The sequence below is a fragment of the Scophthalmus maximus genome, chromosome 15, assembly GCF_022379125.1.
Source record: "Scophthalmus maximus strain ysfricsl-2021 chromosome 15, ASM2237912v1, whole genome shotgun sequence".
Classification (NCBI taxonomy): Eukaryota; Metazoa; Chordata; class Actinopteri; order Pleuronectiformes; family Scophthalmidae; genus Scophthalmus; species Scophthalmus maximus.
In genome coordinates this window covers 21084041-21108346 of record NC_061529.1, presented here as the reverse complement: position 1 = coordinate 21108346, position 24306 = coordinate 21084041, and the positions used below count along the sequence as shown (strand labels likewise).

At 40.4% G+C, this 24306-nt stretch overlaps 1 protein-coding gene across 3 annotated transcripts in view; it reads left to right on the top strand.

Annotated features, from left to right (window-relative positions):
• The window catches only part of adck1 (aarF domain containing kinase 1), a 66897-nt gene that overhangs the window by 17646 nt on the left and 24945 nt on the right, over positions 1–24306 (top strand). For all 3 annotated transcript variants that reach the window (XM_035610748.2, XM_047337835.1, XM_035610749.2), the window contains exons 4-7: positions 9588–9791; positions 20609–20767; positions 21972–22130; positions 24004–24120. In XM_035610748.2, the coding sequence (XP_035466641.2) occupies positions 9588–9791; positions 20609–20767; positions 21972–22130; positions 24004–24120 (639 nt within the window). The remainder of the gene's footprint in view (positions 1–9587; positions 9792–20608; positions 20768–21971; positions 22131–24003; positions 24121–24306) is intronic.

The following is a 24306-nucleotide window of genomic DNA, read 5'->3' as shown; positions in this document are numbered from 1 at the left end:
GCACACACACCCATGACAGGCAGCTACGAGCCTCAGCGAGCTGAGTAACGAGCTAATCATGAACACCCCAATAATAAATAGGCCTTGTTCATAGTCCACTAATCCCAGTCATTTAGCTGTGGTGTGGCAGCAGAAATCAATTACTGCAGCTGGGCTCCCAGTGCAGGGCCCTGCTCTCTGCTGTCCAGCTGCACACAACACACTCACACCTTTGACCCGCTGCACAATAAGACTCCATTATGTACCCACTGTTGTATATCGCTAAGCATTTTCATGATCAATCGTCTAAACAAGGAGCCCATATCATGCACTGAAGGACATATTAGAGCTGTGTCTGTGAACAGAAAGGCACTGTGAGGCACTACAGTGAGTCCTGATTCATCACCTCCCTGTGAAGCTGACTGAATTCCCTCCCTTGCACGTGATAGTGGCGTTGAGCTTCTCATTCAGGGAATGATTTTCTAAAATGTTGGATTTTTAAAAAAATATAGGAGCCCCAGATCATCTTAAGGGTCAGTCCCATTTCCACTCACTTGGCCCTACCCCTCCGTTCTTCCACTCCACCTGAGGTCAGCGGCTGACCACCCTAGGTTTGAACGGCTGTTTGAAGTGGATGAAGGGTAACATGACCCATACCTCTTCAAAAGAATTCGGACACCCTACCCTAAACAGGAATGTGCAAAACGGAGGGGAAGGCCAAGCGAGGGGAAATGGGACAGAACCTGAGTCTGTCATTCACAGTAATCCAATGCTAATGTAATGGATATACAGTCATGTTGCCAAGTTTTGTACCTCACACAACCACATCTGCAGTCAAACAATGGTTTGTAGGCATTAGCTGATGCTCAGACACAAATGGAGATATCTCTCCTACTACTGCCATATGATGCAAACATAGCACAATGAAAGATGCTATCAAGTCTTGTTATGGGATTCATTGGTTCCATTGGTGTTTTTCTACCACGACCAGTGAGCCTGAGCCCCTGCTACACAGATGTTTCGCATCTCCTGTGAGTCCCCTGAGCTAATGAACATGAGATACTGAATCACTGCTGTGAGTGAAGCTTTCAAATTCTATTAAATATATATCTTTTATATCATTCTCTAATTTGACTTTTATTAAACAGATGAGGAATTAGGGTTGTCACCGATACCAAAATTTAGACTTCGGTAGGATACTTTCATAAAAAACGATACTCAATACCATGATAAAAAACATGAGGTCCAACACACAAATACGTTTCTTTCTTTCTTTTTTAAAATTTACAACCAGCACAGGACATGTACAGAAAAAGTCAAACACTGTTCGCATACAGGGCTGCAACTAACAGTTATTTTCATTATCAATTATTCTGTTGATTATTTTAAAGATTAATCGATTAGTTGTTTGGTCCATAAAATTGTGAAAAATGTCGTTCCTCTTTCCCAAACCCCAAGATGATGTTATCTTTTGTCCACACACCAAAGATTTTTAGTTTACTGTCATAGAGGAGCAAAGAAACCAGAAAATATTCAAATTTAAGAAGCTGAAATCATAGAATTTTGACTTATTTTTCCAGAAGAACTACTTGAACCGATTCATTGATTATCAAAATAGTTGGCCGTTCATTTAGAAGTCGATTACTAATTGATAAATCGATTAACTGTTGCAGCTCTATCGCAACATTACCAACATTATTAATACTATTCTTGAATGTTTTAGTATAATTTTTCTCTAGTGTTGCTTCACTTGGGAACACAGTACAGTGGTCACAGTGGGTTTCCTCTGTATAAATAAAGGATACATTTAAAAACAACAACACCACTCTGTAATAACTTTGGACTCTATTAATCAGCAGATGAAATAATCAGCAGATTAATAATGAAAATAATCATTAGTTAAAAAATTTGCCCCACCTCAACAAGGTTTTTAATGAATGGCTAATAATAATCTAATGAAATAATATTATAACTGTCGGGGCATTTCTCTGCATAATTGAATATTTTCACATTTAATACTTCAAGTACATTTTTTCTGACTATGATTGCAGTGTTGCATTTACTTTGAATTGTAGGAAAAATTGTATTGTCACAGCCTGGTATAAGTACTTTTTCTGACTCTGAGTTTTAGAAAAGTACCATTGCTGCAGTCACAGAAAAGTTTATTCTATGAGGGATAAGTTACGTTACTTTAGTCTGCCGCAACGTGTGACTAGATATGTATAATAACTGTCGAGGCTGTAACTTTATTGTGTTCGTTTTATCATGACGAGTCCCGCTTCAGGATAAAAAGCTCACGTTAATGATAGTTCATGTTAATGATGTCTGCTATCGTGGCCGTTGTTCGCTCGGGGGGAGGGGACTTTCTGAGCTCAACGGCATCACATCTAAGCATCGTAAGCCACTTGGCTTTCATAAATGACACATTAAGTTATATTAATGCAACATTACCTCTCTAAATTCTTTGAAAATGTCAGGGTGCCAGTCCTTAAAATGGTCAGGCAACCCTGTGGTATTTCCTCCTCTGGTAAAACTGTTTACATGTAGGCTTGTTGGAGTCTTTCGCCTTGCTTTGAGAATCTGCCTCATAGGAAAAAAACAGCACTCATACCCTTTTCCTTTCCTTCTCTCCTTGGTACTTCTTCAGGACTCGCCATGATGGTCATCTATGCACTACTTTACTTAACTAGTTTCATGATGGTATGGTATTGACAATCCAATCAGGATTCGCAAAAACAGTTTGATCTTTTTATATCCCTTAATATATATAAGTTATTATCACATAGAATATTTAATAATACTGCACAAAAACAAAGAAAAGACAAAAAAACAATTGACCACAAGTAGTTTGTGCCTGAAAAAGTATTTTAAATGCAGTTAGATTGAGGTCATTTAACCTGCCCGTTTGTCTGTGTATCTGTCTGTTAGTCTGCCCGTCTGTCTGTCGGCCTGTCTGTCTGTGTATTTGCCTGTCTGTATGTATCTGTATATCTGCAGTGAGAATCTGTGGAATTGATTTCAGCTTTGTGTGCACTCTGCTTGCTTCGTGGCCCCGCTTCTCCCTGCAACACTTGCACACAATCAGAGAGCACAAAGGGAGAGGAGGAGCGATTCCTAGAAAACAATTTGCCATCTGTGCTTAATGGCATTGGAAGGCTGTCCACCGACCTGCACCACAGGGAATTGGCCCCGGGGCCAACGCATTAATTACATACATAAAGACAGAGTGAGTTACAGAGAAACAAAAAAACAAGAAGACTAGCACTGTCTTGAAACAGTCCTCATTAAACAGTAGCACATTTCCAAAACTGCAAAAGATATTTATGGATTGAGGCTGTGGAAAATGTAGCGCATTGTTTGTTCATTCAGATTTTAGCAAGAGAAGACCTGGAACACACAAAGTTTCCCATGGCAGTCTGAATTTCTATCATTCAAATTCAACTCTCCACTGAAATGGATAAAGTGCTGCAGAGGCATCATCTACAGGCTGCATGGCTCAATATCATCATCATACTAACAAACACTCACCAGACACAATGAACACATTCTTGGGTGCATATGGAAAGCCAGTTCTGGAAAGTTACCAAGATAACCTTACATTTGATCCCAGCTTGATTTCACTTTCACCCCAGTAAAATCACATTATAGTTGGCCATTGTTCTCTTATAAACCAGCAAGGAAAAACGACAGAAAAATCTGTGTGGGTGCGGACGCACCATGAGTAACAGGTGTGGAGACGAAGTTTTAAAAAACAAATTTCCATCCACTGCTGCAATTTTGAATATTAAGAGCTAGACCAAACAGCTGAAGTGCAGAAGATGTGGATTCTCAAGATGACACAATTAGAAGAGCGCCTGTAAAGCCTCAAACAGTGAAAGGCGATGTTAAAAACATCAGGTAAATATGGCACGTTTGTTTAATGTTATAATTTAAGAATTTAAGAAACAATCTCATTATCCTTGCACTCAAATTTCATGTTTTCATCGGGTGCTTTTTGTCAATCTCTTCAGCAGAGTGGAGGCTCCAGTGAAGAGATTGAAGTATTTTTCCATGCCTAGTTATATAGACGAGCATTACATTCTTTTTGCAATATTTATTTGTTTATTTTAAATACCTGTCATTTAGTTTCTTTTAAATCTGCAAATTGGAAATGTGTGTAAAAACAGACAGGGCTCAAAACGTATATGATACTTGGGTACCAATTTGATGTAGATGATTTCCATATTGGGATTTTAATGTATTACCTGTGCACCTGGCGTAGCCAGACTAATACTCAAATATGTTTTATTCTGGGACCTTGGTTAATTTTTTTCCAAAAGGCGTTACCAACGGACGCATACGAATCATGTGACGTCTGTTTAGCGACACAAAGATGTCAACAGACTAGAGCAGAGAGGTGATGATGTGATGATAATTCCACAATGTCTGTGAACAAGTGTTGCCGTTTTTGTGAGAGAAATTTGAAGATATCAGGTACTTTACAAAAGTCGCATCTCCGCGTTGTGGTATAAACCCCGCCCATTATCAGATAATCGTCTGTGACTGGCCCGCTAAGTTTTCTGCCAGTGGAAATCACTTCCCAATGGAGGGGATCCAGACTGTATTCTGGCAGAGCAAATATAAATGGGCTCCCAGATTCTGTCTAATGAACGAAAAGGATAACTGGATAGCTCCTGGGCTAACAGCTGCTAGCTTTTATTGGACTAGCTCAGGGTAAATGATAAATCGAATCTTGTTTCAGAAATCATTGTGGGAACTTAAAGAAAAAGTAAACAAATGAATAGCAATATTTCTTTGAAATTGGTTTTTTTTTTCCAAGTCCAGAAAACAGATGGATGAAAAGCTAACTTTTGTTGTAACTATACTGCTAAGATGCAGATACATATTCTTATCAAGAATTTTTACACCTGCGCCAGCGTGCCCCATAGCACATCATCTCTACATTGGAGAGAAAAGTTGGATCTCCTATGTGAAAATGTAGAAATTTGTTTTTGATAACCATTCTGGAAACCATCACAACAGGCATCAGTCAACATTTCTCCACAACAAAATGCAGGCTACTGATTGATCTGATGAATTTGCCTGTCTTTGTCTCTGATGCACTCCTGTCTATGTCTCTGCCATTAGTTATCTTGATGTGGAATATAGCATAGCCTTTTTATATAGTACATTTAAAAGCACACCTGACATTAACATGTGTCTCGTGTGATCTGATCACAAGTGGACAATGCACCCAAAACACGAACATTGATGACTCGGCGTAGGAAGTGCATTGGCGGTTGAAAACAACCTGCATTTGGTTTGCCAACAGAGTGAAGAAGTGAGATCCCATCACAAGTGGTCACTTGAGACGAATGTGGAGACAAACTCTATGCCAGGTGTGAACTGACAGACTTAAAGTGGTCCTCGTGTAATCAGATCACCAGAGACGCATTTCCATGCCAGGTCTGAACTAAGCATCACAATATCATGCAACCATGCAAAAAATTCAAGAGAGACATGCAATAGCCCAGTAAGAGAAGAGCACAGACTGCATCGTTATAGACACTAACACACAATCACAGCAACAGACTGTCAGTAAAAGAAACAAGCTTTACCTTGTGCATTATGACCTGGGCATTTTAACGGCTTGTGTTTTATTTCCTGGGAAATGTGATTATTTCATAGTGACCGTCAATCTCTGAAGCCCTGCAGCAAGAAGAGACAATTGTGGATCCCTCCTCTTCCCCTCGAAGCAGTGGAGTATATTTCTAATAGACTGGAGATCATATAACACAGGGTTTAAATCAAAGTGAAATCTTAGTATGATTTTATACTGAAGCGAGACATGTAGAAAATGAGAAGTATTAGTTCAGCCACGTTCAGGCTTTTTTGGAGTTATGATGAGGCCGTGTTCTTGGGCCACATATTGCAACGTGATTGGTTGTACACTCTTCTTCATCGTTTGTAATGGCGGTTGGCAACCACTGTATTGGGCCCATTAGCGGCAACTTCTGTGCCAGAGTTTTCCCTTTCCTTTGACAGTGGCAGATATTAAAATGTGGCTGAAAAGCGAAAAAAAACTGCGGTAGGAGACGTGACATGTATGCGCAGGCAGTGGACCAATGTAGAAGCTCATTCTTATCTGGTTATTGGAACCGTGTTCTCAGTCACAGACATACCTCCTTTTTTGCCGGACAACCCTGCACCCAGAGTGCTGTGCCTTGGCATCGCCGCAGTGGAATGACAGGACTGCATATGTTATGCAGCGTTAATGTTGGTGATCTTAAAGGCCTTCAAGACAGCACAGTGAATGAGGTGTTTATGGGGCTGGGTCTCCACAGCAAAAAAAACCCCACACATGTATAAAGTAAATTTGGCCAGTAATGGACCAACCAGTGATTGCTTGGTTTTTGATACCTTTACATCTATCTTTCTCGAGTACACTTGCTTCTTAACTGTCTTGTAAACAAGAAACCTTGTTTCTGTAATCGGGGCAGGGGGGAAAGGCAAACTGATTTTCTCTTAGTAGGTTTCTTCTGGAGAACTCTTATTGTCTGCCATGTATACAGCAAAGAACCAGAGCAGAGTAGGAAAACAAAGTTCCGCCTGACCTGCCCTTGCACTTGACTGTCCTTGCAGCTAATTTGTAGATACATGTACTCAATCTCAATATGCATTTGGAGATTATTTTACACACTTACAAATCAGATTTTACGGACATGGATGGAGATACATTTACACAACTCTACACAAACACACACACACACACTGTGTATTACTAACGTGACCGTTCAAAAGAGTCCCAATGATCATCCTGCTCCTGTGTCATCCTGCTCATGAGATTTTTTTCTTTCTTTTTCAACCTCACACCATACTGATTGGCTGCAGTTGTCACAGGCTTTAAGAAGGGTTCACTCATAGCAACTGGTGACTGCTGATCGAGCGCCAACTTGGCTCTGATCTGGGGCCTTTGTCAGTGAGTGCCAAAAGTGAGTGAGCCAGTGAGCGCAAAATCAAGACCTAGCAGCTCACACTAAAGTAACGGGAAGCAGCTACTTCTGCTAAGTTGGTCCACTTAAATTAATTAACAGCATTTCAAAATTCTTTCATTTTGCCCGTTCTTCCTTGCTTTATTCATCTTCCTCACGTCTGTCTAGCCTTTATTCCTTCGTTCTTTCACCCTCTCTCATCCATTACACACACACACACACACACACACACACACACTTCCGACCTTCTATTTACTGTCCTTGCCAACTGTGTGAGGAGAATGAGTGGAGAGATACCCAGAGGCTTTCTGCACCGAGCTCCTGTGTCTCTGTGATGTACCACAAATTAACCCCCGTGTCTAATATACTAACGGCTTGTTTGATTGGATGCTGCGCATGTGGAGATGGGTGGGTGGTGGCCAGCGTCAGCCTATCGCAGAGCAGCAGTCCCCTCCGGCTGTCAGTGAGCAGCATTGCCATGGTGATGTCATCCTCACGCTGTGAGCCCACCTCCATTGGACAAAGCATACTGATTACTGGAGAAGAGGCGAGAGAGAGCGAGAGAGAGTGCAGTGATGATGAATCTGATGATTAGGCTACAAGCCGTGGGCAAACTGATGCCAGATTTTCATTCTCATCAGACGCTTTAATCAGCTTCCATACACAGTCTTCCAGAAATAGATCTGACGTGACTTCAGGTGGTGTGTCTGTATGAGGGCAGGGGCTGGGTTTCTGGTTCAGATGTCAGACAAATTATACAAAACATTAAATACACAATAATTCATGAGGATATTTTTTTCTCTTTTGTCTTTGATTAAATTTGAGAACCTGTTCTTAACCGACAGACTTCGGAGTGAAGAGGAGTGAAACGACTTTAAGCCCGAGGCGACAAAACAAATGCCCTCGACCTTCCTCTGTAGTTCCAAACAAAACAACGGGTCATTTCAAACTGACCCGAGTTTCCATCCATATTATCAAATCACAAGCAACAATAGCAATGGGAAATAAGATGGTAACGTTTCATCTTCTAAATGTCCCCAAAACACTGCTGTGTAAAAAACCAAAACAATTACCAAGAAGAGGGTAAACAAAATGTAAGATTCATGTGAGAAATGTCTAGATTTAGTCACCCCCCCCCAGATTTTACATTTGACTTTTTTGATTTACCAGCATAAACATTTTGAAAATTGTTAGTAACTTCAGAAGGTTTTTAAAAAATTGTTATGTGGCCCTTCTGAAAAACAATCACTGTTTCAATTAAACATGCCTCAAATATCAAGGATAATATATTAATTGTTATTTGGTCTCAATTTTTATTTCTTTGAACTTCATAAGGTTTTAGTTGTGTAGGAGTTCAAAGATGAAATCCAAATTTAAATTGGTATCAAATAACGGCTTCTGTGATAAACCACATTAGTGATTCTACCAGTTACGTGAGTCAAAGATTTTTTCCTTTAGTGATCGGACACAGAGGAGGTGTCTGTTGGGTTCTGTCGAGAGTTCCCAGAGAGAAGGCTCATCTGCTGATCTCTGGCCACTTGTTTCCGTCATTGCTTTGTCATCAGGGCCCAGATGACACTCATGTCAAAATGTCCTGTGGGAACGTGTGTGTGTGGGTTTGGGTTGCAGAGGTTAAGGGGAGCTAATTTCACGGCTTTTTATTTGCACTGGTCTCAGGAGAGGAGCTCTCTATAAGCATTATCCCTTCCAGCTGGTTCACATAGGACAGACTTGGCCGGGCCACCACAAACAAACACCACAGGCATATTTTCATCCATGTATCTCATATATATATATATATATATATATACATACATACAGACATACATACATACATACATACACAATATTCACATGTGCACACAGAAAGTGAGAATTGGGTACAGAGCTACAAAATCGTGTGTGCGTGTGCGTGTGCGTGCGTGCGTGCGTGCGTGCGTGCGTGCGTGCGTGCGTGCGTGCGTGTGTGTGTGTGTGTGTGTGAGAGAGATGGTCCTGTCCCATGCGTCCCTTTTGAACCAGCTGGAAGGGATAATGATTATAGAGAGCATCTCTTTTGAGACCATCAATATATAACCATGATTGATTCATATATAAACACCGCTCCACTGATGGGAACAGTGATGCATTCATGGGAATGACGGGGTCGGAAATTGTAAATGTACGCACTAGCACGTGTGGTGGGCTTGATGTTCGTGCAAACTCTCCCTCAGGTGACTGAGGATGTCAGCAACACCAACATGACATCATCAAATAACTGAAGTGTTTGATTTCAATGTCGTACTAGCAATGCACTGTCCCCCCTTTGGAATAGTGTGTGATTACAACCTCTTCAAGATGCTTTTACAAATGGCCATTGTTGTCATTTTTTTCCTGGGAGATCTGTCAGCCAGCAAATGAGACTTTCTAAGCATAATAATGGTCCAAAGAGGAGGAACCCTTGCATATACACCGGGTTCACGATATCAGCATTGCACATTAGATATCTCATGTCAGAATGCCATGACATTTGCTTTGTGCTCTCATTCTTCCAAGGGAATACACCACTTTGATTGTAATGACCCTCAAGCCTTTCCTAACAGCCCCCGAGACTTTTCATCATGTGTGTTTGTTTTCCCTCTGTTCCATCGCCTGCAGGTGCACCAGCGGGCAGCAGCGCACCTACTCGATTTGTGCTGTGCCAACCGTGGCACTTTCATCAAGGTGGGCCAGCACCTCGGTGCTCTGGACTACCTACTGCCCGAGGAGTACACAGCCACGCTGAAGGTGCTTCACAGCCGAGCTCCCCAGAGCAGCATGGAGGAGATCAAGCAGGTCATCAGAGAAGACCTGGGCAAGGAGGTAAGTCTGAGTAGACTGCACCTGGATTCTGTTTTTATTCAGGTGGTCTTTACTTGTAAATAATTGAAGTGATCAATCCGTCTGCCTGCTCCTGTTGGGGATGAACATTATGACATTCCCTTGGTAGTTTTTACATTTATTGATCTACACACTCTGCATCTGGTAGGCCTGTCAGGGCCACGGAAAACGAGAGACGATCCCTCGTGAGTGTGTGTCCAGCCCCCGTCACCCTTGAATGTCTCTATGTCTCTACCAGTATCAGCGCTACCTTTCTCCCCTGATGAAATTGGGCCAGGTTTGGGAAAAAGTAACAAAAGCTTTTATTTATTATATCATTGTTCCAACAATCTCTCAAACCCAAGTCTCCCAGTCTCCAGACTGAGATCTGAGCACTTAGCTTTATGTCTGCAGTAAATGTCTGGGAAACCTTTCAACTCATGGCAATCTCGATCTTGGTTCAATTTTCTTCTGATCAGTTGGTTCCTGTTTTTGAAATAGTTTATTTAACTTAAGCTTAAGAGTGAGAAAATGTCCAAGCTCAGGCGATTAATCCATGATTATAACAAAACCTGTTATTCTCAGATACAGTACATTGGTCTTCTCCCTTCGCACACTACCACACACTCCCTAGTGTGTGTGTGTGTGTGTGTCACAGAAGTGGCTTTGGTAGGCTCAGTTGAGTACATTACATCAGCAAATCCTAGCAGTGAACATGTTGCTGCACATGACACAGACCCAGTCGTGGGCCCATTTCTTAAACGCTCAGATTAGACGAGATGAGCTTGAGGTCAAAGTGACACATACACCTTGACACGAGCTGCATTGTCAACCATCAGGGATTTTTCTTCTGTCTGTGTATTTGTGTGTACCTGAAGAGGCATATGCAGAACTGATCAAAGCAGAAAAAGGCAAAGCATCATTAAACGAGCCCCCGTGGTCTGCGCTAAGGCGGAACACCAGTCCAAGATGAGAACGATCTGTGTGACCACTTATCAGAACACTTCATTAGCTTTCCTGTGCTTCTCACCTCACCGCGGCACCTTGTTGCTCTCTGGTCTCATCTAAAAAAACAGTGTAAACAAAGACACCAACACGACACAAACCAACACAACGTCAAACAACTCACATGGTCAAAACCCCGCCTGACAGCAGAGGTTGTAGTATTTGTACCTGGAAAACGTCGCCAGGACTCAATCCAACGGCCGACTATAGCTCGTACCTTCAGCGCCTGCCTGAGAGGAAATAACTCTCCTCACCAGTAGGTGGCACATGTTTGCATCATCATTCAGAAAGGGTAACCAGAATTGGTTTCTCTGCTCTGTCGTACAGAAGCAGCCTCTCTCGGATCACATTGATCAGTTGATCCTCCACGTCAACCCAGATAGACAGATAGATGAAGTTGAACTGGCTGTGAGTCAACCTCTTTAACCTTTAACCCTCTTGATTCTCCTTGTTTGCTTTCTTTCATGCTTCCATTTCTGTTCACATGCCAGAGCAAGCATCTGCATCTGTACACGCCACCTGAAGCCTTTTCATTTAGGCTTGACTAGAGCTGCACCATGCGGTGCTGTGCTAGTATGTGTCATGTCACTGTCACTTTAATGCTGATCTCATTCAGCTCCGTGTACACCATGAATGTGTAATCACGGCCTTTGAGGTCTCTGATTGTTGGATGCTCAGCTGTTCTCCCCGCAGCCGCCTCCGAGTCTCACAGTGTGTGATGCTTGAGGATTTTCAAACTCTCACTGCCCCATAGACATACAGTTTATGTTTCAGTTTGTTTAAAAAAAAAAAGCGAGAATCTACTTTACTACTAATAACTGTGTATATAACTAATAGCACTTGATTTGCCAGCTGTGTTTGTTACACTCTCAATTTCTAATGCTGTAAATACAGGACCAACAATCAACAAGAAAATAACCTTCACATGTCATGACTCATTCATATTAGTGAAAGGCAGCCATAATATTCAAGAAAACCCTTTCAGTTCAGGCCGGGTGTTATTCCATATTTTCTCTTATTATCAACAACTCGTATGAAAAGACTCAAAACTTGTTAAGTGTGTCAGTTTGCATATTTTTTTGGGAGTTAGGTGCTGACAAGCCTTTGAAAGACAGAATAGCACTTTAACCATGTCAGTCCACTATCACAAATAAAGTATTTTTATATTCAGGAAAACAATCAGAAACCAGTGGTGTATACGTTCTATTTAGATGAATATGAGCTCAAATCAGAGTGAACACAAATCGCTCTCCTGATGTCTTTCCTTCTCTCTCATTCATGTTTAATTTTAATAAGGTGTGTATTCAGTATGACTCCTTCCTGTATCTGTGTTGGCTGTAGCTCCTCTGTCTACAAAGAGAGCAGCAGAATGAACTGGTGGAGTGGAAGGAGAAGAAGTGACACTGATGAGCAGTGCCAGGAAGCAGCCTCAGCATCATTTCCGTTTGACTACGCGAGCTTCGCTCTTAACACTTGTACCTACTCATATGTGTTGAGTTAGAGTTAAAGAGCGTTGTGTGGCACTGCGCTGTTTTCGGCACCGTTTGTGGCGACATATGCCTTCCTGCTGTGCGTGGATCTGGATCGCCTCGCCTCAGCTCTGGCTGTCATCGCCCTTCTGTAGTGAAAAATGCAGAAAGGCCAGCCTGTGCCATATGTCGTCGCTACCAAACAGAATCTGTGTCCAGGCTGAATATAACATTTTGCTGGTGACGAGGCACAACAACAAGAAAAACATGAGTGCATCGTGGGTGCTTGGCGTCTTGTCAAGGCAGTGTGGAACCGGTGTCTGTGGACGCTGAGATTCAGGAAGTGGCAGTGAATTCTCAAACGGAGCTACTTCTTAAATCATTTGTGTATGATATAAAAGGATGGATGAGCATCTGAAGGATCTGACTGAACAGGCAAACCATCTTCATGTCTCCAAGCCATTCTGTACCACAGACACAGCGTTAGAGGTGTCACAATTTACCGTTAATGACAATAGTTGTGATATTCAAGAAAATTGTTGATGTGTTAATAAAACACACTATTCTGTAAATAATCAAGCGCCTCTTAAATCATTTCCATTTGTTTTTCCATGATGCAGTGACTATCTGATTCACACTACAGCATAGTAGCTGTATGAATAATGTATTACATTTTGATGCAATTAATTTGCCAAAAAGAGACTAAATACATTTCAAGATGAAGTTCATTGAAAGCATTTTTTTTTTCAGATTTACTATGGGTATTGAGATAATATTGTCGTTTCAATAATTCTTTTGGCCACAATAATTAAATGCAATCTGTAAAATATAAAACTACCCATGACTAGATGATTAGATCGCAATTCAAAGTTAGATAAACAATCTTGCATCATTTGGAATCATGTTCAAACATGCAAACTTGCTTTGTGTAATAGAACATTTAGCATCATCACTTTGTCCTGATTTCTTTTCCGTAGTTGCCAGTGTTTACCGATCAGTATAAATTGCAGTATGATATACAAAGAGAATAGATGATTGATCATTAGACGTCTCATATTTTCAAATAAAAGTAGGTATTCAAATAACTGTGAAGTGTATGATAATAATAATGGTAAATTTAAACATATAGAAAACCTTTCGAGATACTAAAAAAATGCTTGATTCAGCAAGTTAAATAATATCTACAATTCCTAAAACTACACCAGGAAAGACACAAGGTAACACAGGACATTAAATCAATCATTAAAAACTGATTTGATATTTGATGGTAGAAGAAAATTCTGAAATGGAAGTGACTGGATAAATAGTGGAGAAATAAATGCAAGAACATTGCAACAACTGCAAATTAAAATGAGAGGATCATTAAATCTGGAGGCTTCTTAATAAGGTATGGTCAAAAATTCTGTTTCTGTACATATAATTGAGGAGATATTGGGATTAAAGCTCCGTTTTCAGCTGAAGGCCGAGTTGCGGCCACTGGAACCGTCAGAGATTTTTCAGAGTGTGTGTACACACACACATTACTTGTTCATCATGAGACCCCAACCTCACAGTGAAACAGATGGGCAGGGATGTCAGAGATATCCAGTTGAGACTTTGATTTCCTCTCGTCAGTAAAGTGATCTCTCTCGTTGCTTGTAGTCTGTGCTGTAATGATTTATGTGTTTTCATCCAGCTGGGGCTGCTGCCGGCAGCCTGCATCCAAAGTGGCCACAGACAACGGTGTGTTGAATTCCAGCCCTGAAGCCTCAGGGGCCACTTTATTTGTGCCATAACTCATTTCGGGGAACGTATGTCACTGCGGGTCTCCCTTCTGGGACCGGGGCCCACACGCATACATTACCATGTTTATTAACTCCACAGCTGAGATTAACATAAGCAGTGACTGGGTGGTAGGTTTGGACCAGAGGCTACAGGCCAGGCACTGTTTACTCAACTAGAAGCGCAAACGCTGTATGACCAGAGGTTGGACTGTTGGTGCCAACCTTCTCTCTCTCTCTCTTTTTTTTCTTCTTGTTACTATATTAAGCAGAAATTATCCAAACGCTTAAAACTGTTCACGTTTAAATTTCAATGGGATTTCACCCTGTCCTCGCTGCTGCTAAAAATGACATCGGAGAAATTACACGTTTCCTTAACCCATGAAAGCACTCCCTGCACGTCAGATCCCATTGGGTGCTCATCGCCATAGTGGGAAGGACACTGGTGGGTGTAGACAATTTCATTCCATTTAGCATATTTGCATAATGAATAACTCAGATGTTCCCACACAGGATCCCGTGCCGCTTGCATAATTTATAATTTGATGGCATCTTCTAGAGGGCTCATGTTCAGCCTTTACCTGATGGGCCAACATCATGTTCAAATTAGCCTCTTTTTATGTTTCACTAGGTACAAACAACAGGGGAATTCCCCCCACGGCACAGTTTGAAGTATGAATATGAAGGAAGATATACAGCCTCTCACCCACAGCCAACACAAGCTGAGAACGCTTAATATGATATTGTGGTAGATGAAGAAGAGTGAAGACATTACAGTACAAGTCTTAGGCAATACGTAACTTTTTCACATTGAACAACAAGACGTGTTATATATTGCACATATCTTGACTTTGTCTATTTACTTTTATTTACATCAAAATTACAGGTTTATGTCATTTTAATCTAGGTAATTTTCCACTATATTTGATTGCCTTTAATGCCAACATTTCACCTTTGTACAATTTTAGATTTTATATATTAAATTTAACCAGATGAAGGATTTTAGTTGTGGGACGTCTTAACGTATCAGAGAAACAAACAACAACAGTTAATGTCAGAGGCAGTTCGATTCGCTCCTAAACGTTCCCAGTCCACCAAACAATGTCAGAGAAACAGATATTTCAGATGGAACTACTTACTTCAGTTTTTACCGGATTTAATCACCAGGACGGTTTGTTCTGGAGAGGAGGAGACCTCGATGGATACATTTGCTTGTGTTAAAAACCTCCTGAATCATGAACACTGAAGGAATCCAACAACTCCCATGATCCCTCACCAACAAGGTCAACCACAGCGCGAACCACAGTTGTGCACGCTTAGCAGAAGTGCCCCCCGCGAGAATGGCTTTACACTTGCGGACGCTGTTCTGTGCACTCTTATCATATAAGCACATGGTTTTGTATGCGCACACATTTTGAGACTAAATAAACGCCACGCCTGTAAGCAGGGAAGTGGTATTGGTAGCAGTAAGGCGGTCCGGCCAATCACGCGCCGGTTCCTACACGTATTTTACAAATTTCGGTAACCAACCCTAATCATATGATACAAGAGTTTATTGCCCTGATTTTTTTGGACATAAAAATACATTTAATTCCTATTTTGTGAAGTTTGACAATAAGACCTACATTCCAACGGATATCTCTGAAACCTGACAGCCTGGTCCTGCAGGTTTGCAAGTTTGACGTAAGGGTGATTCTGGTGAGTGGGGCTCTGTCTACATGGACCTTAATGAGACGGCAAATCACTTAAGTCACACAGTGTGTTGGCACAGCACAGCATCCCACTGGCGTTTTCCTGGCGTCTCCAGGAGTGGTACATTAGTGGTTTATAATGAGGCAGATGCATCTCCTGTGGCTGTGGAGGTTTGTCTGGTTTAAGCATCATTGGTTCCGAGAATAACACTAAATACTTCAACTACTTAAAGGTGTGTGGGTTTAAGTAGAAGCTGTGCTCTTTACTCTGCACGGTGCCTTTTTTTCAGTTAACAGGTTTGTATCCGCGAGGCAGGGCTGCCTCGAGGTGCTGTGCAGGTTCCAGAGCAAACAGTACGTCTCTTGTAAAGACTGCAGGTCCCTTGGGAAGCCTCTTTAACCTTCAAACCCACACACTAATTAATGTGTGTGTTTCTGTGTCCACACAGCTAAGCTAAGTGGAAGCTAATGAGGGACTACCTCTGCTCAGAGGGCAAACGCGTACATGCTCAATGTTAAGCAGTGTGATAGTGATTTGAAAGAGAGGGGTCAAATTATGTCAAAAGGCCTCACAGGTTTGCAGGAGCTGCATCAAACCCTGAGTTTGTCGCTGTATGACATAGTCACTAACAGTTACCATTTCTTTCGTTTGTTAATATTTTGTTCAAAGAAATTACTCCTACAGCACAAAAGGAACTCATCGGTCTGCCCTCTGTAATTAATTCAGTCCTCCTGAATTAAGCACACAGTTACTCATCAACAGATTTCCTGGAAGCCTCCTGGTTAGCATTTAGAAAAGTGACACCGGAGCATTTATTCTGACTGTCTGCATTTTGCATCCTCTTTTTAAAGAAGGATGACATAATGTGTGTGTATCATTTTCTGTTTGTGTCAGCAGATCCTACAAAAGACCCCAAACCAACAATGTGTTGGTCCGTCTGGCTTCCCTCCCCCCTGTGGCTCTCAGCTCTACACCCATTATTTCCTAATGTGGATGTAATTCTTAAGAAATTAAATATACATTAAATATACATAGTGTCATTTCTTGAAATAGTGGGTCATCCTAACGCAGCTCTCTGTACTTTTTAAACAAGTGTATGTGTTGGGGACCAGTAGCCACAATAATGCACATTTGGGGTGGGGTGGGGGGGTGGTGTGTGTGTGTGTGTGTGTGTGTGTGTGTGTGTGTGTGTGTGTGTGTGTGTGTGTGTGTGTGTGTGTGTGTGTGTGTGTGTGTGTGTGTGTGTGTGTGTGTGTGTGTGTGTGTGTGTGTGTGTGTGTGTGTGTGTGTGTGTGTGTGTGTGTGTGTGTGTGTGTGTGTTTTTTGTGTTGAATTTCATTGTATGTGAAGCACTTTGTGTTGATTGATTGAACCACTGTTCTACTCTGCTTTAATAATGTGATTCTTGTAACTGAATGGATTGAAAATATATTGTCATTGATTTTTGTACACAAGGATGTTTAAACGTTCCAAAAAGCATAAAATAATACAAAAAGGAAAAATAATCGTTTAGCACTAAGGTCGTAAAATTACTGTGGGACTTTCTGAATAAAAAGACCCCACATCTGCAATAACATTTTTGCTGTTATAAAATCTTTGTAAAATAAGCAGATGGGTAAAAGACTTGGCCATATACTTACTGTTTTAGGGCTTCAGTCCATTTACATAAATACACGGGTGGGGAAACAACATACGCCACTGTATAAGAAAAATATTAACAAAGAAATCACAATTTTAAAGTAAAAACATCCAAATTAGTACTTGGTGAGTTTCCATGAAGAAGGCCATAATAAAATCAGCCTCCATTACACCAGGTTTCTCACAGGACAATAATCTGCATAATTGTTAGCATTCAATGACATCAACACAGGATTCCATTGATCCTGACACTCTGTTAAAACAGCTCGTGTGATCCCATCGGGATCTCCAGCCTCTCAGCTCAATGATCTTTGAAACCACATTAACCTCTTCCTCTGTCACCAAAATGGCCTTACTCCTGTCTGACTCCTGCTTTTCAAGGTTGCATTCAATGGAGAGTTCACAGTGGGGAAAAAAGAAAATGTCCACCCACCAAGTGAGACATTTTCATTATTGACTCTTCAAATCTTATGGATTTATTTCTGATAAAGAAAATGTATTTTCCTATAAATCAACTTTATTTTCAGAGGTTTTTTACATTCAAGTCATTTTCTTGAAGACCTGGTTATGACAAATCCAGTTGCTGAAACAAGAGATTCTGCACATCCAGAAAATCTTCAGATTAATTTTATTAATTTGTCTTCTTTTTATTTAATCCCATGCTTTTGTAAAGCAATTTGAATTGCCTGGTATCTGAATGGTGCTTAAAAAGTAAACCTATCTTGTTCAGATCAGTGGTTTACTAACATACCCCTCTATCCCCCGATATGTTTACAGTACATGTCAATAACCCTGTTTGTGTTTTCTATCTCTCCTAGTGTATCTCTGACCCCAGAGCTGCAGGACCCAAACCCGTCATTATTATTGTTATTATTAATATTAATATTAATATCATCACTAATAATAACAACAGCATAATTGTATTTTTTAATTATAAGAATCAATCTGGTAGAGATTAATGCGGCGGTTGTACAACTGTCCTCTCTCTCTCTTCTCTCCTACTGTCTCTCCTCCCACCCTCTTTCTGCCCACCTCTCCTCTCTTCCTCCTCTCTCTCCTCACCCCAACCGGTCGAGACAGATGACCGCCCACAACTGAGTCTGGTTCTGTCAGAGATTTCTTCCTGTTAAAAGGGAGTTTTTTCATTCCACCGTCGCCAAGTGCTTTGCTCATTGTGGGATTTGTTGGGTTTTCCCTGTAATATTGTAATATTGACCTCACTATGTAAAGTGCCTTGAGACAATGTATGTTGTGATATGGCGCTATACAAATAAAATTGAATTGAATTGAATGTGAGGCACTTCCCCCATCAGGTAGAACTGTTTCCCATGGTTTTCTATTTTGACCTAACAAAATACTTGGAGATAGTTTTTCACTGTCTTGACAAGAGGGAAGATATTGAAAAACAAAACATCCTACGCCGTGCACTTGGAGTATGTTTTGTGTCTGTACCATATACACTCCTACACACCAGTTTTAGGTTTCTGTTGTGATGCAGGAGCAGGTGGACTTCGTCATGCATGTACGCAGAAGGAAACGCTGTCTAGAAATTGTTTCCATGTTGAAAAAGTGCAGGAGTGTAAATAAAAGAGTGTAGTCATTTTTAAACTCAAGGGCTACCTTTTTAATGTAGCTTTTAACTTAATCTTACTTCCTTTTTAACTTGTGCTTTTATTTGTATTTCAGGCTTTTTACTGTTTTTATTTTATTTATATATTTATATGGGCCTAATTTAATCTTATTACTTTTTTTTTAATTATATTTATTTTCCTTTTAATAATATATTATTATAACCCTAATATAAAACTTTACTTTGTGAATTTTATTATTTTATCCTCCTATGTATATACTGTATACATATATGCATATATGTGTGCATGTGTATATATGTATATATATTCTACTCTTTTTACTCAGTTTAAAGTCTTTCTTTTAACTCTGCCTATAGTGTTTTCCTCATTGCAAATATGCAAGAGAGCGTTTTCCTTGGAGTGCGTGCGTGCGTGCGTGCGTGCGTGCGTGCGTGCGTGCGTGCGTGCGTGCGTGCGTGCGTGTGTCGGAGGGATGGGAGTATCTTTTTTGTGTTGAATTTCATTGTATGTGAAACACTTTGTGTTGATTGATTGAACCACTGTTCTACTCTGCTTTAATAATGTGATTCTTGTAACTGAATGGACTAAACGATACCTCTCCACTGCAAATATCCCAGACCTCTCTCGTGTGATTTAAAATATATTGTCATTGATTTTTGTACACAAGGATGTTTAAATGTTCCAAAATGCATAAAATAATACAAAAAGGAAAAATAATCGTTTAGCACTAAGGTCGTAAAATTACTGTGGGACTTTCTGAATAAAAAGACCCCACATCTGCAATAACATTTTTGCTGTTATAAAATCTTTGTAAAATAGGCAGATGGATAAAAGACTTGGCCATATACTTACTGTTTTAGGGCTTCAGTCCATTTACATAAATACACGGGTGGGGAAACAACATATGCCACTGTATAAGAAAAATATTAACAAAGAACTAACAATTTTGAAGTAAAAACATCCAAATTAGTACTTGGTGAGTTTCCAAGAAAAAGGGCATAATAAAATCAGCCTCCATTACACCAGGTTTCTCACAGGACAATAATCTGCATAATTGTTAGCGTTCAACAAATACTGTCACAATATGATTTTAGCAAAGTATCACATATCAGTCTCCATCACTTAATAATTTTATAGAAAAAATTAAATGAAACAGTTTTCTCCTTCTGAAACAGCCAACATTTACAGGAAAAATAATTAGAGTCACTGCTGAGATAAATATGATGGCATCCTGTTTTTCATTGGATCACATTCAACAAGAATGAACTTGGTTTCAGTTCAACAGTCTCAAATGTGATCCCAATAGCAACCATCACGATGACATCACAATGAAATCATTGCATATCATTTATTTCCTCTTGAGTTTCACTCGGTTTGGCGTGTTGTTACCATGACATAATAAATCAATACTTTGTCACAGCAAAAGTAGACAGAATGTGTAATTGACTGTATATCTACATGTACACCTCTCAGCTTGTAATTAGTTTGGCCTCCGTCAGTTGTAATTCATCTAGTAGCTTGTAAATGGAGAAGATCAGATAGATGATTCCTCTCCCACTCCCTTGCCTCCCTTTCCCTCCTGTCTTCTTTATCATTATCTATACCTCATTTATCCTCTGCTCTCTCCCACTCCTTTCTCCCCCATCCCTATCTCTGTCCTGCAGCTGTCCGAGTTATTTGTCTCATTTGAGGAGAAGCCTCAGGGTACGGCCTCCTTAGCCCAGGTCCACAAGGCAGTTCTTCATGACGGGAGGACAGTGGCTGTCAAGGTCCAACACCCCAAAGTCCAGAGACAAAGCTCCAAGGACATAGTGGTGATGGAGGTGAGGATGTGTCTGTTAACCTCTGTGAAAGAAGTGAAGAAGTGTGGACACAGACTGATGATATACTGACATCGGACCGTGTTAGACTAATACAACTGGCAAAAGGGGCAAAATAATTAAGTAACACACTAAGCTATACCAGCTGCTGAGTGAAACACAAGTTGTTACATTGAGTGATAATAGCTAGATCAAAACAGAAGTCTAACTGTTCTATAGGACGTGTGTGAGACGGACATACGAAAAACCTTTCTTAAATGCAGCCTGTGCGTAGCTATGACAAAGTCTTAAAGTTATGTTGACCCTCACATGCCCAAATGTCAGACTAATTTCTCTCCATGGGTTTGTGACATGGTCTTTTGGAAAGTCTGACTTTCATGCGATTTTTTTTTTTACCAAAAATAATCGCAATATTTCCCTGACCGTTTATGATTGGTTCACAGGCCCTTATATGCAGTCTTTGTTTTCTTTAATAAGTGATGTATCTGAAATTCTGCATTCCAATCTGTGGACTGTTTGTCCCTCATCAGTTACATTGCTTCATGGTGGGATCCTGTACTGGCCAGTATGAACAGGACGAGGGATGTTTGTTTGTTTGCCAGACTACTAAAACAGACTAATTGTGACAGAATAGTGAAAGTATCCTTTAATTATGCTGTAATTGTGATGGACAAACTTTGTAGGTTTGAGATTTGACATATTCTGGGCTTTTGCAGAATCATTAACTATCAACATCATTGTCTGGTGACACGGTTGCTACGTGTAAAATGTGGAATACAGGATTTAGTGTCTGGTGACATGGACAACATACTGTTCCTGAACTGGTCATGTATAGAACTGTCTAATCAATTTAATCCACCAATCATGTAGCAGCAATGCAATGAATAACAACTTCAGTGACCTCCCCAGTCTCCAGATGTTAATCCAGTAGATTTGGGATGTGCTAGAACAAGAGACTGACAGCATGAATGTGCAGCTGGTGAATCTGCAAAAGTGATGTGATGCAGTCCTATGTTCAACATGGAGCACAATCTCAAAGGAAAGTTTCCAACACCTTGTTCAATCAATGCCGCAAAGAACAAAGAAATGATACCCAGTACCTACGCTATGGTGTATGGGTAATGAAGTGCTTGCTGAGTGTATATTTACATGCCTGGGTTATTTGTACTTGTCAGTGAGGCTGATCCTTACATTTTGTTGTTTGAAGGTATTGTTGAGGGCGGTCCACTGGCTCTTCCCAGACTTTGCCTTCATGTGGTTGGTGGATGAGGCCAAAAAGAACATGCCACTGGAGCTGGACTTCATCAATGAGGGACACAATGCAGAGAGGGTGGCCAACATGCTGGCCCACTACCCCTTCCTCAAGGTACTCGCATACATATATGAGAACGTGGTGCTTTTTTGTGCTCGGCTTCCTTTTATAACAAAAAGCCCCTGGAATCCACCATGGGATTCTATTTCTTTAAGCATGTTATGCACACATACATGTAAACAGCTGTTAATAATAAGAGACAGTCTGTTTTAATTGAAGGGCCAAGCATTTCAAATCGTACTCAGTGCAGTTAAAAGAGGTAAGACTTTTTGACTGTGTGACAGCGTCCCCTGTGCCACCTGTAAGCTCATCCTGAATTCTAACAGCAGGGTTTGCAGAGTAACGCAAATCATACTTGCCTTACTAGACAGAGTTGGGCTTTATATCCATTATCATTTAATTTCCTTGTGTCCTTTTTTTAAGTCTGTCACTTTGAAAATTCTATTAGCTCTGGTGAATATGAATTAGACTTCTTTTTCCAGCTGCCTTCTTTGTTCGATGTTCAAATCCACAGAGCTAAAACTTCTTTAGTTTTGTCTTCTTGTCTGTCAATTTTTATTTGGCTTTCTTTTTAGTTGTACAAGTCGATGTGTGATAGAGACATACAACTTGAAATAATGACAGACACTTTACTTCAAATGCCTTCAATCACATCCAGTAAAACTCCAGTTGACCTAAGAATGGTTTAAAATGAAAAAAATAATTAAAAAGTCCAATTTCAAAAGTTCTGACAGGACTTAACTGCTGTTTTCTGCATGACAAAAACATAATATTATTATTATCAGTAGTAGTATATTTTGAAAAAATGTATTCCATGTTTGATATTTAGTTAGCCACCTAATGTAAGTTATGTAAATAAGTAAAGTTTATTTGATGCAGCACCTTTCACAGAGCAGGTCACAAAGCGCTTCACAAAATTACAAAAGCATACAATGATAAAAAATGTAACTATGAGAGACTCAGACAAAAATAAATTGCTGAAAACTACACAAAGGCCAGTTTGAATAAATTAGTTTTGAGCTTTTTTTTAATTTCGTTTCAGCCAGAAGAGCATTCTATAGTGACGGAGCCACGGCTTCAAATGCGTGATCACCTTTCATTTTTAAATGTGTGCAAGGGACAAGTAAGTGACCTGCTGGTGATGTAGGGTAGCAATAGGTCAGATATGAACTATAAGTTCTTATGAGAACCTTAAAGTGAATTCTAAATTGAATAGGAAGATCTTGGAGAGAAGCTGTCGAAAATTGATGGTGAGGAGGGGGAGATGCAATCTCTGACATTTGTAATCCTGTCCACAAAGAACGAAAAGGAAGTTGCTTTTTGAGAAGGCCGGCAAGTCTGGAGGTGAGGGAGTAACATTATTTGTAATGGTTTCAAACAGGACTTTAGGGTTTCCCTTACTAGAGGAAATAAGGTCAGCAAAGTAAGAAGTTCTTGCATTCTTAACCATTTTATTGAAATAAGTGAAGAGCTATACAAAGTCGTATCCAGTTTGGTAGATTTCCAAAGATGCTCTAATTCTACGAACGGTGTCATTTAGCCAGGGAGATGGTGGAAATGAGTCATTTTTTTAGAAGCCCCCTTGAGAATTGCGGAGCAATGACAATTAGATGAGAGGAGCAGACTGACAACATCAGTATGATTGGACAATACTGCGCTAGGGTCAGGAGCTGCAGAGAACTTCTTAGCTTAGCAGTTTAAAAGGCAAATGAATGATGAGGTTGACAGTTTTTAAAGACTTAATTAAGGCTTTAAAACTCATCCAACACGGGACTAGCTATCAGAACCGAAACCTCTGATGTAATGCAGATTGTACGACAGCTGCACAGGACAATTAATATCAAGTGGAAATAGTGGTGGACAACCATAGTCAGATAAAAAAAAGTTGTGGTGTCTTTATCTCCTCGTCTGTCTCATTCTCTCCGAGATTCCCATGATCCACTGGGATCTGTCCACTAAGAGGATCCTGACCATGGACTTTGCTGAGGGCGGGCAGGTCAACGACAGAGACTACATGAAGGAACACGACATCAATGTCAACGAGGTACCGCCTGCTGGTCTGCCTGCATGTATGTGCGTATAGGTCACACAAACGAATAGATTAATGACTGGAAATTCTGGTCTTTCATACACACACACACTGTCTGTACAGCTGCACGTTAGCAGATCAGCAGCTTCAGTTATCTGTCTATAGTCTTTTCCATCAAATTTCACTACTTCATCCATTCTC